Genomic DNA, 17973 nt, shown 5'->3' with positions numbered 1-17973 from the left:
TATTGAATGCAGTTTTCTGAAATTACTTCACCAGGGAAGACGAATAAAATATTCCAGAATTTGAAACACAAACAGCTGCTAGCATGAGTTTCTTAGAAATAGATACATTAGGGGTTGCGAAGCAACTCAAATCGCTTGATATGGGCAAGTCTTCAGGTCCAGATTGTATAGGTTCCTAGCAGATTACGCTGATATAATAGCTTCCTGCTTAGCAATCATATACAACCGCTCGCTCACCGATAGACCTGTACCTACAGGTTGGAAAATGCGCAGGTCGCACCAGTGTTTAAGAAGGGTAGTAGGAGTAATCCATCGAACTACAGACCTATATCATTGACATCGGTTAGCAGTAGGGTTTTGGAGCATATACTGTATTCAAACATTATGAATCACTTCGAAGGGAACGATCTATTGATACGTAATCAGCATGGTTTCAGAAAACATCATTCTTGTGCAACGCAGATAGCTCTTTATTCGCATGAAGTAATGGCCGCTATCGACAGGGGATCTCAAGTTGATTCCGTATTTCTAGATTTCCTGAAAGCTTCTGACACGGTTCCTCATAAGCGACTTCTAATCAAGCTGCGGGCCTATGGGGTATCGTCTCAGTTCTGCGACTGGATTTGTGTTTTCCTGTCAGGAAGGTCACAGTTCATAGTAATAGACGGCAAATCATCGAATAAAACTGTAGTGATATCAGGTGTTTCCCAGGGAAGCGTCCTGGGAGCTCTGCTGTTCCTGATCTATATTAATGACCTGGGTGACAATCTGAGCAGTTCGCTTAGGTTGTTTGCAGATGATGCTGTACTTTACCGTCTAGTAAGGTCATCCGAAGACCAGTATCAGTTGCAAAGCGATTTAGAAAAGATTGCTGTATGGTGTGGCAGGTGGCAGTTGACGCTACATAACAAAAAGTGTGAGGTGATCCGCATGAGTTCCAAAAGAAATCCGTTGGAATTCGATTACTCGATAAATAGTACAATTCTCGACGCTGTCAATTCAACTAAGTACCTGGGTGTTAAAATTACGAACAACCTCAGTTGGAAAGGCCACATAAATAATATTGTGGGGAAGGCGAGCCAAAGGTTGCGTTTCATTGGCAGGACACTTAGAAGAGGCAACAAGTCCACTAAAGAGACAGCTAATACTACACTCGTTCGTCCTCTGTTAGAATATTGCTGCACAGTGTGGGATCCTTACCAAGTGGGATTGACAGAGGACATCGAAAGGGTGCAAAAGAGGGCAGCTCGTTTTGTATTATCATGTAATAGGGGAGAGAGTGTAGCAGATATGATTCGCGAATTGGGATGGAAGTCATTACAGCAAAGACGTTTTGTGCCACGGCGAGGTCTGTTTACGAAATTTCAGTCACCAACTTTCTCTTCTGAATGCGAAAATATCTTGTTGAGCCTCACCTACATAGGTAGGAATGATCATCAAAATAAAATAAGAGAAATCAGAGCTCGAACAGAAAGGTTTAGGTGTTCGTTTTTCCCACGCACTGTTCGGGTGTTGAATGGTAGAGAGATAGTATGATTGTGGTTCGATGAACCCTCTGCCAAGCACTTAAATGTGAATTGCAGAGTAGTCATGTAGATGTAGATGAAGTGGTTCCAGCAGCATGTCACTCATCAATCAGTGGTACACAGGAGGGTGTATTACTACTGTCTGCTGATTTCTGCTGGATGCTACAGAGAAATGCTCCAGGCACCACCCACAAGAGCAAGGCAAAGAAACAGTGTGAATAAACTAGTTAAGTTCAGATAATGTCCACATTCTATTGATTATAGTAGTAATATACGTGAAATGTAAAGTCCCGATTTACTTGTAACCCTGAACTGGAAGACAATTTTAATTATGATATTTGTATTCTTTGCATTAAAATCTGTAAAGACTGTCTACTTCGGCGTCTTCAAAAAAATCTACTATTAACCAATGTAATGAGAGCACTTCCAACTAATAAAACCAACGTATTCATGGTTTTTCATCTGCAAGCAAAAATGTTTTATATGATTAACATCGTGTATTTAACACATTTGCTTGTAAAATAATCAGACATTTGAAGGTGTTTTACATGTGTTGAAACAAAGTATATTTAACCCAACCATTTATCATGCTATAGACATCCCTCATCATCACAAATATAAAATGATTGCATCATAACTGTAAATGAATTCATCAACATTCACACTTGGTAAAGGATATTATATTCTTATTATTGCAGAAGTACTGCACATACCCATAAACATTATGGTGCAATTGTTTTCATTTGAAGTTAATTAATTCAGGATTTGAAGGTATACTGTGCTGTGATGCTTCAGAATTGAAACAAGAACCAACAAACTAGTTAATTTTAATTAATTAAGGTATGATTTATAGGCACCAACAATTTTTCCAAAATCTGCTCCAATAATATTGAAGCCTGAAAACTTCCACACTTGGTGATGTTCTTAGATTTCCCGTATTTTTATTTTTAAAGGAAATAGTCAAAGTTTAAAGTTTTGTTAAGTAAATTATAAATGGCATCTCTCTTAGAAGCTGTGGAATTTTTATTGAGCATCATCATAGTACAAAAAAACAGTACCCTGTGTTCTTGTGAATGAGGGTACAAACCATTGAGTACATGAAGTAAATAGTCCAAAAACTCTGGACTTATTATCTGTGTAATTTCTCTCTTTTTATACTATTAATTAATGTAGGATATTCTTGTAAATCACTTAGAACCATGAAGTGATGCATTCCTGCAAAAGGGTAAGATTATAGATAGCTGGACATGAGCCAGAATAAGGCAGTTATAAATTAGTGTAAGTTCGGCTTCAGTCAAGTTAAGTGGTGTAGAGTCATTTGAAAGCATGGACTATGTTGAAGACTGATGTGTAGTGTACTGTGCAGCAACACTATCAGAATTCTCAAGACCTGTGTTACTAATGTAATGACAATGGCAGACAAACAAAATTGTGTACTGAGCATTTAACCATGCAGCTGTATTTAACAGAAGAAGTTGTGGGAATACACTGCCCATGTATTATAATGTTGTGTGTCCATAATTTTTATAAATTAACAAGCCAACAGTTTCAAATCCAAATGCACTTCCACAACTGAGATTTTAGGTTCATAGTTCGCAGAGACCAACTGATATGTGAGCACGCTACAATGAAAACATTTCATTGTGAGTTTGATTCCTTAAAACATTCACACCAGCACTGAGAACTGTGTTTCTTTCTGTGGGGTGGCATATGTATTCACACTTCCCTTCATCTAGAGGAGCTGCTTTTCCTGTTTCTCACAATGGGCCAGCAGTGGTTTTGAAATGCCATAGGCTGTTGTTTTAATATATTGACATTTTATTTTGAAAGCAGTAGGAGTCCATTATTTTTTTTAAAAAAGGGAGATCCATAAAATTATTTTACACCAGAGTAACACAAATTATGTGGTATCTCATATGTTCAGAAAGCTCTCTTGTTGAATGGTCATACAAAATTGTATTAACAGCTGTTTGCTGTGCCTGGCTGATGGCTAATACATCATATATCAATGTATTGCTGGTAGCATAATTGTTAGAGTTAAGTGTGACCACTGGCTGAACTTGCTGGCATGAACGTGTTAAAGAAATGGGTTGGGGGATGTTACTGGTGCATATCTAAAATATGACACTACAATTTCACCACAGATACTTTCAAAAATAATGGCCAAGACTAAAAAATATTATTTCTGCTAATAAACACCAATATCTCAATGCTCATTTTACATTCCTGTATCCATTTTCCTTATCATAGCACTGTCTGTATAGGCAGGTGAGTCTCTGTGTTCCTATGAATCCCAGACTTGTACCAGCAGTAGCATAGCTACTGGCAGGCCTAACTTAGGAGGACAGGTCTCAGCAGAGGAGCCAGACAAAGTGGGCCTCACAATGTCCCACTCCCTTTTCATTTCCATCCCCTGATTTCCCTTCCATCATCTACTTCACTGGTGTAGGAGCTGGGCAACGTCAATAGACAAAGGCTGTGTAGATGATGCAGGACGGGGCCATAACCAGACTAAAGCCTCTATGAGGAAGGTGGAGAATAAATGACTGGATCACAAGTTTTGAGGGTTATATCAATGCTGAAATTCAAGTTAAGATTTTGGCAGACATGGTAGCTGTGTGTGAAGGATGTAAATCCTAGCCCTTGGTGGAAAGGGTGAGGGCAAATGACTGACACCTTAAAATTGGTTTTTAAATTAGGGTACGGCAACCCTGATAGAAGAGTCCCTGGTCCTCAAGGTTGGAGTTGGTCATTGGAGTGATGATAATACAGCAGAAAAATTTAATCAAGTTAAAAAGCCGACAAATCAGTCTTGGATATCAGGTAACGTAACTGGAAGACAAACATGGCAAGGGAAAATGAAAAAATGATTTCATCATAACTAACTGGGGTGTCAAAACCCTCAGCCGTCCAGGGATTTCTGCAATAGTAGTGTCAAAGATAACACATTGTGAGGTAGATGTAGAGGCTTTGCAGCAAATAAGATGGATAGGCAAAGGAGTATGTGAAGCAAGTAGAAACTCTATAACATTTTATGACGAAGGACCTGAAGGCAGTTTGGGATGAGTTTTGCCATCAGTAAGAGCATGGCGAACCAAGTAAAGAAGTTTAAAGCTGTCAGCAAGAGTTTGTCGTTCATAACATTCAAGCAGGAAATCCATGGTGTCACCTTCATTAATGTCCATTCCCCTTCTGATAGCGAGACTGATGATGAAAAAGAACAGTTTTATGAAGAACTAGACTGTGTGTACAAAGAAGTTCCAAAAAGAAAGACAAATGTACTTTTAGGTGATTTTAAAGCCAAAGTAGGAAAGGAAAATATCTGTGCTCTGACCATAGGAAAGCACAACTTGCAAGAAGAAACCATTCAGGATAATTACATTTGCCATTACAGCTAACATTGTTATCAGCTCAACAAAATTCTCACATAAGAAAATTCATCTAGGTATGTTGTGTTCACTGGATAGAAAAACTCTCAGTCACATACAACATGTAATGACAGACATGCAGAACTTGCAAATAGTGAAAGATGCCATAGTCTGAAGAGGAGCAGAGCGTAGGTTTGATCATTTCTTGGTACAAGAAAAACTAGACCTAGATAATTTCAGATTTGTTAAAAAAAATGGAAACCCAGGGTCTTATGTGGCAAAACTAAAGCATGACGAAAAACATTAAGAGTACAAATTAGAAATAAATAACCATTTCAACATACTGCAAAATGCACATGAAGAATATGTGGAGAAAGTGCAGCACATTGTAAAGACAGACAGATGATCCAAATAAAGTGCTGGGTAGACGAAAAGACAGGGAAAGAGAAGATGGTTTAGTGAGGAATGCAGGGATGTAATTTAGAGAACTAAGAATGCATGTGAGTTACGTCTACAGGGTACAGAGAATGAAACACAGAGGATAAAATAAATAAAAGAACACATCTCAGTTATGGCTACAGGATACAGATAATGAAACACAGAGGATAAAATGTCTTCAGGCATGCAAAGAGACATCAAGAGTACTGAGAACTGAAAAAAGAAAATTACTAATAAAAATTTTTGAAAACATGGAAATGGATAGCCAAAACCTGGATTACGGGAGATTCTTCTAACACGTGGAAGCAGCTAAAACGGGTTGCAAACAAGAAGTCAATACATCAGTGGATAAATGGCAACATTATTGTTGCTAAATCAGTCTTAAAGCAACAGATAGAATATTTCAACAATCTGCTCTTGACTGCCCTAGCACAAAGCTACATTTAAGTGAAAACGAAGAAGAAACAAATGAGACAAGATTTATTTCATGGTGGATAACACTGAGAAAGTCATAAGGAAGATGAAAAGCAATGAAGTGCATGTACATAAATGGTGCAGTATGGAAAAGGCAGACTACAGACCGAGCTGTGCAAACTCATTCAGCTTATTTGGGAGACTGAGATGATGTTAGAAGGCTGGAAGACAGCAGTCATTTGTCCAATATATGAGAAAGGAAGCTAAGTAGATTGCTCTAAGTACTGAGGAATCAGTTTACATAACATGACATAGAAGATCCTTTTTACAGTAATTTTAGAAAAGCTGAAATCAAACTGGATTCCATCAAAACTGCTCAACTACTGACAATGTGTTGCACTTAGACAAATTCTTGAGAAATATTGAGAAAGAGAGAGAAAAATTCATGTACTGTTTGTAGGTTTTCAAAGAGCTTATGACAGTATTCATTGAGATGGCCTCTATTAACCTTGAAGGTGTTCCGTATCCCATATAAACTCATTGAACTAATTAGATTATGTATAGGTGAATCAAGAGTGATAGTAAGAACTTTCGCCATAAGAACTGGATTAAGACTGGGGAATGCACTGGCATGCATTCTGTTTTACCTCATCCTGGAGAAAGTAATAAGACAGAGCAAATTTGAAGAATGTAATGGACAACAAATGGAAGATGGCAGGTTTATGATATTTGCGTATGCAGATAATAGTGCTAGTGAGCAAGAGTGAAGTAGATCTTGGAGAGACGTATGAAAGGTTCACCGTAGCAGCAAGTAAAGCAGAACTACTTATCAACAGATGAAATCAGAACATATTTAAGTAGTCAGAACTATGAACAACAGCAGTTTACAGTTTATGGAGACAAATTCATGTCCTTTGATCTCTGAAGTACCGGGGAAGTTAGTACAACTGTTTTAATCAAATACCCTTAGATGTGTATGAAAGAAATTTTGCAAGCTCCAGTTGTCTATACACCCTCAGAGATTACTTCAAGACTAAAACCATATCACATTCTGTCAAAATGAATATTTACAATGCTGTTATATGCTCCATTGTCCTCTATGGCTCAGAGAGCTGGACTTTAGGACAACTGACTTCTTAAGCAACCTTTCATTACACACATTATAACAAAAAAAACCTGGCCAAGGAATATAATTGGAAGATGACATAAAGAGAGGTGTGGAAGCTTTGAATGTAGTCAATTGGGAGGAAACAGCAACAGACAGAATGCAGTGGAGAATGATTATTTACACAATGCAGGATGCGACAGGGCCGGGGTCTGCTGCTCTTATAGGCAGTCCTGATATTCTCTAATTTCTTTTTTTTTTTTTTCCTTTGTTGCGCCAGTCTCATGTGCTGTTACCTTTGTTTTTGCTAGTAGTTTGTAAAGCTCTTGATTCTGTACACCTCTATAGCAATGTGCTCATTTATGATTTCGCTCTTAGAAGCCCACAGCACGAATGTGGAGCCGTCTGACTTGACAGTACTAGATGGTCAGATATGGTTGGATGGCCCATGGCACAGCCATCCAAGACCTAAAAAGGGTTCTGTTCAAAGACAAGCCTACACATGACCTATTACTGTGTCTGAACTGAGCAAAGCTGCCTGACCAAATCAGGCCATCTTCAACATCCTTTGCACCCCATGTATTATTACTGCCAGGTATTTTTCATAATTCCAGTGGTTCCATTTGTAATTCATTAACCTTGAACTCAGTTTGTATGAAAGTACTTTTCTTTAAACTTTATTTTAGTTTGAAAGATACTTAAGGTTGCATCAAAAGTCAGTTTGCTGATTATTTTAAAATTTCATTGCAAAGTGATACTAGTTTCATGCATTACTTCTTATTGTAAATAACTGTGTCATATTGCCTTTTCTCTCTTTGTTTGTGTTTTAAAATAGACAATTGCACTGGTTTTAGTGTGTGTGTGTGTGTGTGTGTGTGTGTGTGTGTGTGTGAGAGAGAGAGAGAGAGAGAGAGAGAGAGAGAGAGAGAGAGAGAGAGAGAGAGAGACTGTGCTGTTGAGCTATTGATTACTGATTTTTACGGAACTGGCTTCACTTAGTTTTGGATTTCTTTTAACTGCACTAATTTTGAAGATCTTTTTTAGGGTGCTAAAGACCCTGATATCATGCACCCAACATCTATCATCCATCTAAAGGGCTGAGTTCAAAGGCTGTGTCCCAAGTAGTCACTGATCCACATTTGAAATCACATATGCATTTTAATTCTTCTCATTTGAGAATAATTTTCTTAGGATATCATTAATCTATCACTATTATTCTTTTCATCTCCTTGTTCATATAATACTTATACAAGGGAACACGGCAGTAGGAAAATTTGATACCTATAAGAAAGCAGTATACTGTCCTTTGAAACTAGATGTCTTATTTGAATATAAATATTTTGACATATTTCTCCATTTTTCTTATTTCTGTAAAGCTAAATAAACGAACAGTAGGGATTTATGTCCTGGCAATGGCCATGTCATGAGAGACAGAGCATAAGATCAGATGGGAGAAGGAAATTGGCCATGCCTTTTTAAAGGGACAGCTTGGCATTTGCCTAAAGTGTTTTAAGGATACCACATAAAACCTCAATCTGAATGGCCGAGCTGTTCTTGTGAAAGCAATTCCAGTGTTTTAATCAGTGTGCCTTTTGTGAAATTGTGTGAATTCCATGTGGAGGATGTAAGCAAAGTAAGTGGCACAACAGTTTCCAAATTTTGTGTTGATTTTTTTTTATGTTCTACCCTTCATTTACTCATACTTCTCACTTATTGTATATGCAATAAACGAATAAACACAAAAAATCATTGACAGTTTATATTTCACAAGTTTTATTTACATATGTGCAAAACCAAAATACAGCAAAGTATCTCAATCATACACAGAAGTTAATAATAATTTTTATGCTACCAGTTATCACAGCTTTGACAAATAATATTTGATTTTTGCTTCATTTGTTATGTACATATTGTACAAATATAAATTCATTCCATTAGAATGGTGATTCCACTAGAAGCCCTCACAATATTTTTTTGAACACTTTTGACAGAATTTACAATTGTTATCATTTCATCTAAAATGTAAGAACATTTTGATATTATTCCCACCTGAAACTACAAAAAAGCATTGTTAACTTTCGCTTTCCATTATTTTTGTGTTCTTTTTAATATTTAAGAGAAGCTAACAAACTATTGGGATGAAAATATATTAATACTGAATTTAAATATTGACACTTCCAACATAAAATATGAATGAAGCAAAACATATTTTTCTGTTGCCAATGTAATTAAGTACATATAATATTTCAAACATATTCTCTGTCTTACAGAAAATATTTTCCATCAGACTGGTGTTGATCAGTCTCCAATGTCGAAACCATGTATAAAAGATTCGAAACAGCAGTACGCTTCTATAAATTTACAGTTTTAATATAATAGACTCCAAACACATGTACATTTAATCAATCTAAATAAATTGCACTTGTAATGCTTTAGTTTTAGACTGGAATCTTTTGCTGATACTTCCATTTTTTTAAAAACTTCAATATTATCAGGAGTGACATGTTCTTTTATGTTGTAACCTGATTTTAGTTTGGTAAATATATTACTGATTATTTAAGACAAAAGCCCATGAGGCAACAGACACAGAAGTATGAAGCCAGTATTTCTTACTACATCTTCTGTTAGAGCACAAAAGGAAATTATTCAGTGCATAAAACCATACTCTCACAAAGATAGTATTGTAATTGAAAGATTATTTTATTCTGTTGTCATTCTGTTTCAACTTAAACATATAACAGTCTTGTGACAAAAGTGATCAGTGCTCCAATATGGGGGATTTGAACATAGGAGTCTGGAAACTATTAATAACTCCAGTGAACACATTTTGCACAATAATGATTGTTTCAAAGAACACTAGATAGCACTCAAAGAGTAATGTGTAGGAAGGCCAAGGAATGGTATTTTTTCAGGATACTGGCATGATATATTTAATTTTCATTTTAATATGGAGCATCTAAAAACATGTTTTTTCTCTCTTTTCCTGTGATCTCATTTTTTTACATGTTAACATGGTTTATTGTTACATCAAAAATATTATCTTTTATTGACCACTTCACAACAATTTGTTTTTATTTCATTCAGTATATTACCAGATACTTTCTGTTTAATGCAACATAACAATTTTCTTTTACTGTTCAGTGGCTTGAAATAAGAACAGAACTGTCATTGGTATCTCATTTCAGAAATCAAGACAACTTTTTGTACAAATTCTCTATGACTGAAAGAAATATTTAAACATAAGTTGCTTATTATTCACCTATGGTCAGTCATTTTTTTAATTGATAAATATTACTTATTTGTTTTCCTTTTATCCATATAATTTAGCCTGTTATCTTTTGGTGTCTGTGATCATTCCTTGCTTGCTACATTTAGCTTGCCTTTTCCCCGGATTATCATATTGCAAGTGATACCACATATTAACGTTCTGATCATAATTTTACCAATTCAGAAGCTCAACTAATAAATTTTCCATAATAATCATTACACTTTGTAGCCTGAAAGTCACAGACCGAAACTTTCTTGAAAGCTCTTAAGAGTTTAAAACAGTGATATCAATGAGTGTTCCTAGATCTATAATGGGAGTATATAAATTGAAAAAATTCATTTGAATTCATCATAAAGTTTTCTGTACATCCACCTGTCCACAAATAAAGCACATCAAAGTAAAGAAAACATAGGGAATGTAATGTTATGTTGATAAATGTAAGCATGCTGTACAAAACAGAAAAAAAGCTGGAAGCAAATAATACCTTTAATCCTTTCAAGTGATGTTAGACTATCACAAATGAATATGCTGACATCTGATGGCAAACTGAATTTCTTGCCAGTGTGTCAAAGAAACTGTATGTAGCATGGGCACTTTTTTTTTATTTTACCTGATGCAAGAAATAAACATGTCTATTACTAACATTGACAGTTTGGTTGCTAACTATTCTGTGAGACCGCAGTTTGCTAGATTGTAGGCATGTGAGCAATTGATGTATGATTTTACTGGCACATCATAAGAACAAGTCATACCTTTCAAATTGGTTTTGGTTTTATATCACACAGAGACATGTACCTCAGTTATCAAAGCTATCCCAACAATGGTATTTTTAAGTCAAGTAAACATTCTGTTCAAATTATTTAATATTTGTCATGCATCTCACATCTGGAAAGGTCCATTTCTATTTTGAACAAGGTACTAAATTTGGTACTGATATACAGTTTCATGTCCTGTTTGCATTCATTATAAAAAAGAATAAATATGAATTAGTTTTGGATTGTATGTTTGCAGTGGTTGTGTTTATAACTGCCAGCATCGAAAACTGGGTTTTTCTGGCCAGTGAACAATGCACTAATGGTTCTTACAATTGTTCACATAACCGACACAGTTATTAATAAAATCAATATATGGACAAAAGTAAAAACTGCACTTATGTCAAATGATTAAACACAATACTACTAAACAGTTACTAGTACAAAAACGTGTGAACCTTTTGAGAACAGTCAATTTCAACATGAATATTCTTCAGACAGGGCCAGTATAGTCTTCTTTGTTTTATGAACACATGGTAAACAGGAACCATATTATTCTGTTCTATCAGCAAACAGTACAAGAAGAAAGCATTTGAGCAGTTTGTGAATTAATCTTATGATCAAAGTCAGTGTATTTGTTGTTGGGATTGACTATTTTAACATACATCTTCATAAATTTTCATCAAGCAAAGATTCCAGGAACAGATGAAGCCACCATATTTAGTATTGAAAGCACCATTTTCATTAAAACACTTCAAAATGTTTTTATAGTACATAGAAGATATTTTTCAATAACAAGTCCTCTTTTATACAATATTACTGAAGTACAATAGTGACATTATACATTCACTATAAGACTTTGAGATCTATAGAAAATGACACAGGGCACACACATCATGTGATTTTTTCTGGTGTCACAGTTGATATTGCAGACTGATGTTCTTGTGTTAGCAAAGGGATGAGTGGTCCACGAAGTAATGCCCCCTCAGCGGCATCAGCAGCAATGGCTGGAGACATGGAAAGTGCAGGGTTCGCAACTGCTATTATATTTCCTCCACTTGATGCTATCACCTGTAAATAAAATATAATTTATATACACCCTAAAAATAATTAATTAATATCTTAATGTACCATGTTTGTTCAGTATTTGTCATACAATGGCATTAATTTAAGTAAAATATAAGATGATTTGACAGTGATAATCAGTTGAACAGAGGAGAAATAAGAAGTCAAACATTTAAAGCAAATACAGCATCTGCAAGATGAAGGGTGGTGGACACATATACAAGTAACTGTCCTCTCATACTAACTTATAACTTCATAATTATAAAGTAAATCCACTAACTACTTTTATTAAATAAAAACATAACTTTCAGTTAATCTATCATTTTTCATTGAAAACATACTTGCACTTTGCTTTCTTGATAAGGATCTTCAAAATTGGTTGACTGTGTATTTACACTTTCCTTATTTTGATTAGCAACCATCTCCTTGACAACTCGCAAACCCTCATCCATTAATGTTTCATTTACCATCTGCAAATAAGAATGTGAATTAGTACCAATTTATCAACAACAGTTGTCTTACAATGTGTGCCACCAATTCCCCACTACTTTTGTGTGATAAAGTAAACTACAATTAGGTTGGAACAATACAAAGAAAATTTGCTGTAGGAAAGTGACTGAAAGAATTCAAGAGAAACACTACATAACCACATAAGGAAGACTGTCGATTTGTCCATTGCTGGTAATGAAATTTTAATGCTTGTCATAGACGTCACTTTATTCTTATGGTCTAAGAAAGGATGTTGTACGTTGTGAAAAAAGGACACAGCTGTGGAGCACAGTGTCTTGAAATTAGAGGAGTTCTCTAAATAATGTACATATTACTGTAGTGCAGCCTTATTTAGATGTTACAAATATATAGTTTCAAGTTTATACTACAGTTACTATCTTTTCAATCAGATTTAGCTCATGGCGAATGAATGAACTAGTGAACGAACAGTCTGTAAATATTACTATCACCCAGAAGTAAATAGCAAAGATGTCTAGTTGATGTTTTAGACTGAAAGCAAGTTTGTCATAACCACTGAGTGGGCAGCTTAGAACAAGTAGTTGAGCTGTCTATAAACATTATAAGAGTGATGCATTAATGCTACATCATAGTGTACAATATTGCCGCTGATGACTAAAATTTCATGAAGTCATTGCATGTGCTGGGTGCCAAGGAAACTGAAAGACTAGTGGAAGGACAACATACAAGATTACTAAATGCTTTAAGCTGCAGAAGTACACAGTTTCTTAGAAGGAATCACAACTGGTTAAGAATCATGGTCATACCATTACATGATTGAGATGAATGAGTCTGACGTTCCAGAAGAAAACTGTCACAATAGTGGAAGTAATGTGTTGTTAGATTTGCCCCATACATTGAAAAAGAGTTAAGATGTTTTTTTATTGTGTGTAATTTATATTTTGTGTAACTTGTTCAACCTTTTGTTTAGAAATATTAAGCACAGCATATTGATTTACCATCGAATCTTATTACATTAATTGGCCATCTGAATTTATCCTCAACTAGTGTTAAATCTTGAGGCCTTTCTCTCACTCAGAATCACTTCTGATAACCCAGGAAGCTTCAGCATTCACTGAGCTTGATCTTCAGCATTTCACTGTGATCCTGGCACCCACACTTTATGTCTCAGTTTTAAAGTTTTGTACATTGCATGTGTATTGATTTCAGTTAATCCGCATACCACTTATCTTATTATTTATTTATTTGCTTTGCATTGTAGGAGTCACTTTTGTTCCTTTAAATCCTTACTGGATTATGCTACACTGAGACTGGTATTTCATTTTCTCCCATTTTCCATTTCAATGGTTTGAGTTCGTGCATGCTTACGAAACATTGTCTAATGATTGCAAATGGCACTAAATTGCTGCTTTTGAAAGATGACTGCACAGGTGAAACTTTTTTCAGTGCTTTATTCTAAAATACATTCACTTTAGCGTATCTTTCACTTAAAATTAATGTGCATCCATGGTAGCTGAGTGGACAGCTGGCACGGTAGCTCAGCGTGTTCGGTCAGAGGGTTAGCTGCCCTCTGTAATAAAAAAACTGAGTTAATGGATCAACGATGAACTGAAACAGGTGTCTTGTGACATCCACACCGAGTAGATACAACAAACACGTGGGAGGGGGGGAAATGTGGTCAGTGCGACAGAATGTCAATCCTAAGGGCCCGGGTTCGATTCCCGGCTGGGTCAGAGATGTCCTAATCATCATCATCTCATCTCCATCAACACACAAGCCACCAAAGTGGCGTCAAATCGAAAGGCTTGCACCCCGACGAACGGTCTACCCGACGGGAGGCCCTAGTCACAAGACATTTATTTACTTAAAATCAGTGTTACACTGTTGGCTACATATAAAGTTTCACATCCATTCCATCCAATTCACTCATGAATACCTTGTTTAAACTACTGAATAAAAAACTACTAGATATGAATTTTGGATGGTTATCAACAGATGATATTTCTTTTTTCTGTATCAATTTCCTGCCATGCCTTTGCTATTCTCCAGTCATTTTTTTCTATGCAGGACTGATTCCATAATTAAAAGTGTAAATCATAGTATACCCTTGAAAAATTGTTGTGTGCTCTGAGAAATATAATCAGTTTTGTGGAAGGAAATTGGTATGCTTGTTGTCATCTGCTATGAAGAAAATAAAGATTGGTGACAGGAAGGAGGTGGGAGGAGAAATAGAGTGATGGAGAATAAAAAAATAGATTAAGGAAAGTGGAGGCTGAATACAAAGCACCTCCAAATGTGTCTTGACAATTAACAAATACTAATGAACATTGCACATATTTTTGTACCATTAGAGGTCACTTTTACTTTCGATGCTATTTTTTTGGCTGGGATGAATGAGGTTTTGCCTTTGTACTGCATGTGAAGATACTCATAAATTTGTTTAAAAAGTGTATTTGATATCCAAAGGGAATGGCTTTGCATTCATTATTTTTTTTTTAGCAGAAGTTTTTAATATCTACTTTAGAATGTTACTACGATCCAATACTATATTCCTTACTTTATATCATAAATGATTTTGCAAGACTGACAATTTTGAACTACGCAGCTAAAACATGCCACATACACCACCTACATAAAGAACATCAATACTTATATATGGTGGATGTAGAAGAAACTTTTTGGTATCTGTGATCCATAACTACAAACCATATACCAGTAGAATCCTCTACTCAACTATCTACAGTTGTTTTCTACTTTCCTCCATTAGCTGCCTACAGATTTTTTCATCACATACATTTTTACCTGTGTTCTGGCATCACTGTTGTATTCACTTATATTTAAATAGCTTTACAACTAATTTTCTCAGCTCTTGCAGCTGAGACTGCTCTGCAACTATAGGTACACATTATTTTCAACTTCTGTTTAACATCCTGTTGGACTGTAATACTGTGATGACACTGAAGGCACACAAAGGTAAATTACATTAAATATGAATAAAAACTTGGAAATCTTGTGTATTTGTCCTGTAGCTCAAATAGTTCGACAAAAATGGGAACGAACCAATCTGCTGTTTAACATAAGACATAAAATATTGTATTTAGTGAGGGGCAACTAAATATTGAACAATGATGTTCATAATTTCTATGTCTTGCTCCAACTTGAAAATCTTAACCTATAGTGTACAACTTATTGTTAAAGTTAGTAATAGAATAAAATAAATAAGTAATAAAATTATAAACTGTGTTCAGATTTTATAAAAAGACATATGCATTTTTGTCACTCAAGTAGCACCATAACAACTGTTGATTATAGGCCATTTATGGATTGATTAGTTTCTTCAGTTGCAAATTAAAATTAAATGGGACACAAACAGGTGTGCAAGAAATACATGGAGAAATTTCACTTAGCTCCTTGTGTTAAAGAGTACAACAGGAGTGAGATGATAATATCACACCACAATCATGATTAAAATCTTCACCTTCACAAATAGGATAGAAGAATCAACCATGGGAAAAGAACTGGAGCTAAAATATATATAAGTAGAAACAAAAACAGAAATGAAAGGGCAGGAAAATGTTAATAAGAAAGATAGAAAGAAAAATTGAGGTATATTGCAAAGAAAAATCAGTGTGGGGTCCAAGAAAGGACATGTTGAAGGACCAGTAAAAACATGGCTTTAAAAAAGTGGAATAGAACACAGGATTTATCATATCAAATAGAAACCAAGCATCTCTGAAAAACATTTACTACCTCATGAGTTCTAAAACCAATGCATGGCATGAATGATAAACCCACATAACCTAAATAGTAGACCAGGCATTCATAAACCTCTAAATGTGAAACATACATGTTGAATGATTTGTATGTACAAATTTTGCAAGAGTGCACCACCTCCTATGAACTCAGCTGTTTATGACACATAAAAGACTAACTTGTTTCTGCCTCCCTGACAGCAGTAGTCACAAAGTTTGCTACCACACATCTCTCAACCCTCATTTTACCATACTAGGATTTTAGGTTTTTAATTTTTCAGTCTTTCCATGCCTGCAGATGTGTACTGACTCAGGTAACATGGCTCACTGGTTTGAATCTCCCTACAGTATAGGCGGTTATTATGAAGTCCACAAGACATTTCAAAAAATTGTTGCAGATAATTGGCCAAGATCAATTTAAAAAATAATACAGTACATTAAAGACAAGCTCTCTAAGTTTTTCACAATATTTATGAATGTTCTACATGTCCATACTTCGTCAAATGGCACGCATCTAATCAGTTGTCGAATTCTGCCCATGCTCAACTCAGTGTATCATGTGAAAAAGTGAGTACAGCTGCTGTGATCAGTGTCACATGTCTTTGAGTTTCTGTAACAGAGGTGGAACATAAATGGTATTCTTGGTGTAAGTCCACAAGTAAAAATCACTAGGCTTAAAGTCTTGTGACCATGGTGGCCACTCAAGTAGCACCATGTCAGTGGCTGCAATACTGCCTGTCCAATGACATGACTACTTCTCAGTCAGGTAATCTTGCACACAATTGTGGTAATGTGGGTAGGTGCCATCGTGTTGGAAGATGAAATCCCTGCTATCAGTTTCAAGTTTTGGGATGAGCTGGAATTGCACATGTTGAGGTAGGTGATACAACTGACAGTTCTCTCAGAGAAGAAGACACCACATAGAGCATGTTAACTTTCTCCGAATCCTGGACATGTTCAACATTTGCCTGTTCCCTAGAGGTGTGTATTGTGTCAGTTGACCTACCCCTCAAAAGAAAGATTGGCTTCGTCATTCCAGATTAATTTGCTTGTGATGTCATCATTATCAAGATGGTTCTGCGCATGCAGAACTGCAGATGGTGCAATTTTATCATCAAGGCCTGTGGCTTCCAGGAGTGCAATTTGTATGATTTCATTCAGATGTACTATTTTCCATACTATAGGCTGAGGAATGTTCAGTCTGTCCCAGCCCAGATAAGTAGATTTTCTGGGACTTTGCAACATTACATCTCTCACATCAGTCTCTGTCTGTTTCAAAATGCATGATTGCTACAAACATTATACATCACACAGACAACCAGTCTCCTCAATTTTTTGTGCCACTGCAGTATGCTGTTATAGACTGGTGGTGTCTTTGCCATGGGAAGCTCTTTGCACACTCACCACTGATTGGCTACTTGTAAAGTTTAGCACACAAATGCTTTTTCTACCCAATTTACCACCATTTTCAGACACTATAGTTCATGAAGTCCCTGAAGGTGGTTTTACAAACTAACTTGCCAGTAACGCAAACTCTGAGAGTTTGTCTTTCACGTAATGTATTATTTATTATTTTATGTTTAGCCATTTACCTATACCAATTTTAAGAAATGGTTCATGGACTTTATAATTACTCTCCATATATGCCATGAGTTTTCAGTTAGTACAACCCATTCCATAACACCTTTTATAAGATAATTAGGGTAACAATAAGCTCTTTTATCAGTGGATTCCTTTACCTATCCCCATTTACCCCTGATGCCCTTCTTCTGGTGCTAAATACTGCTTGTCTCTGCCAATCTTTCTCAATACAACAA

General features: G+C 35.8%; 1 protein-coding gene across 2 annotated transcripts in view; it reads right to left on the bottom strand.

Moving 5' to 3' along the window:
• Positions 1-8607: 8607 nt before the first annotated feature.
• Positions 8608-17973, bottom strand: part of LOC126353980 (NGFI-A-binding protein homolog) — a 363923-nt gene continuing 354557 nt past the window's right edge. For both annotated transcript variants that reach the window (XM_050003286.1, XM_050003292.1), the window contains exons 12-13: positions 12278-12406; positions 8608-11942 (exon numbers count right to left, since the gene is read on the bottom strand). In XM_050003286.1, the coding sequence (XP_049859243.1) occupies positions 11766-11942; positions 12278-12406 (306 nt within the window). In that variant the 3' untranslated portion in view covers positions 8608-11765. The remainder of the gene's footprint in view (positions 11943-12277; positions 12407-17973) is intronic.

Source organism: Schistocerca gregaria, chromosome 1 (genome assembly GCF_023897955.1).
Source record: "Schistocerca gregaria isolate iqSchGreg1 chromosome 1, iqSchGreg1.2, whole genome shotgun sequence".
NCBI classification, from domain to species: domain Eukaryota; kingdom Metazoa; phylum Arthropoda; class Insecta; order Orthoptera; family Acrididae; genus Schistocerca; species Schistocerca gregaria.
The sequence above is the reverse complement of the archived record's forward strand: the minus strand, read 5'-3'. Positions and strand labels throughout refer to the sequence as shown.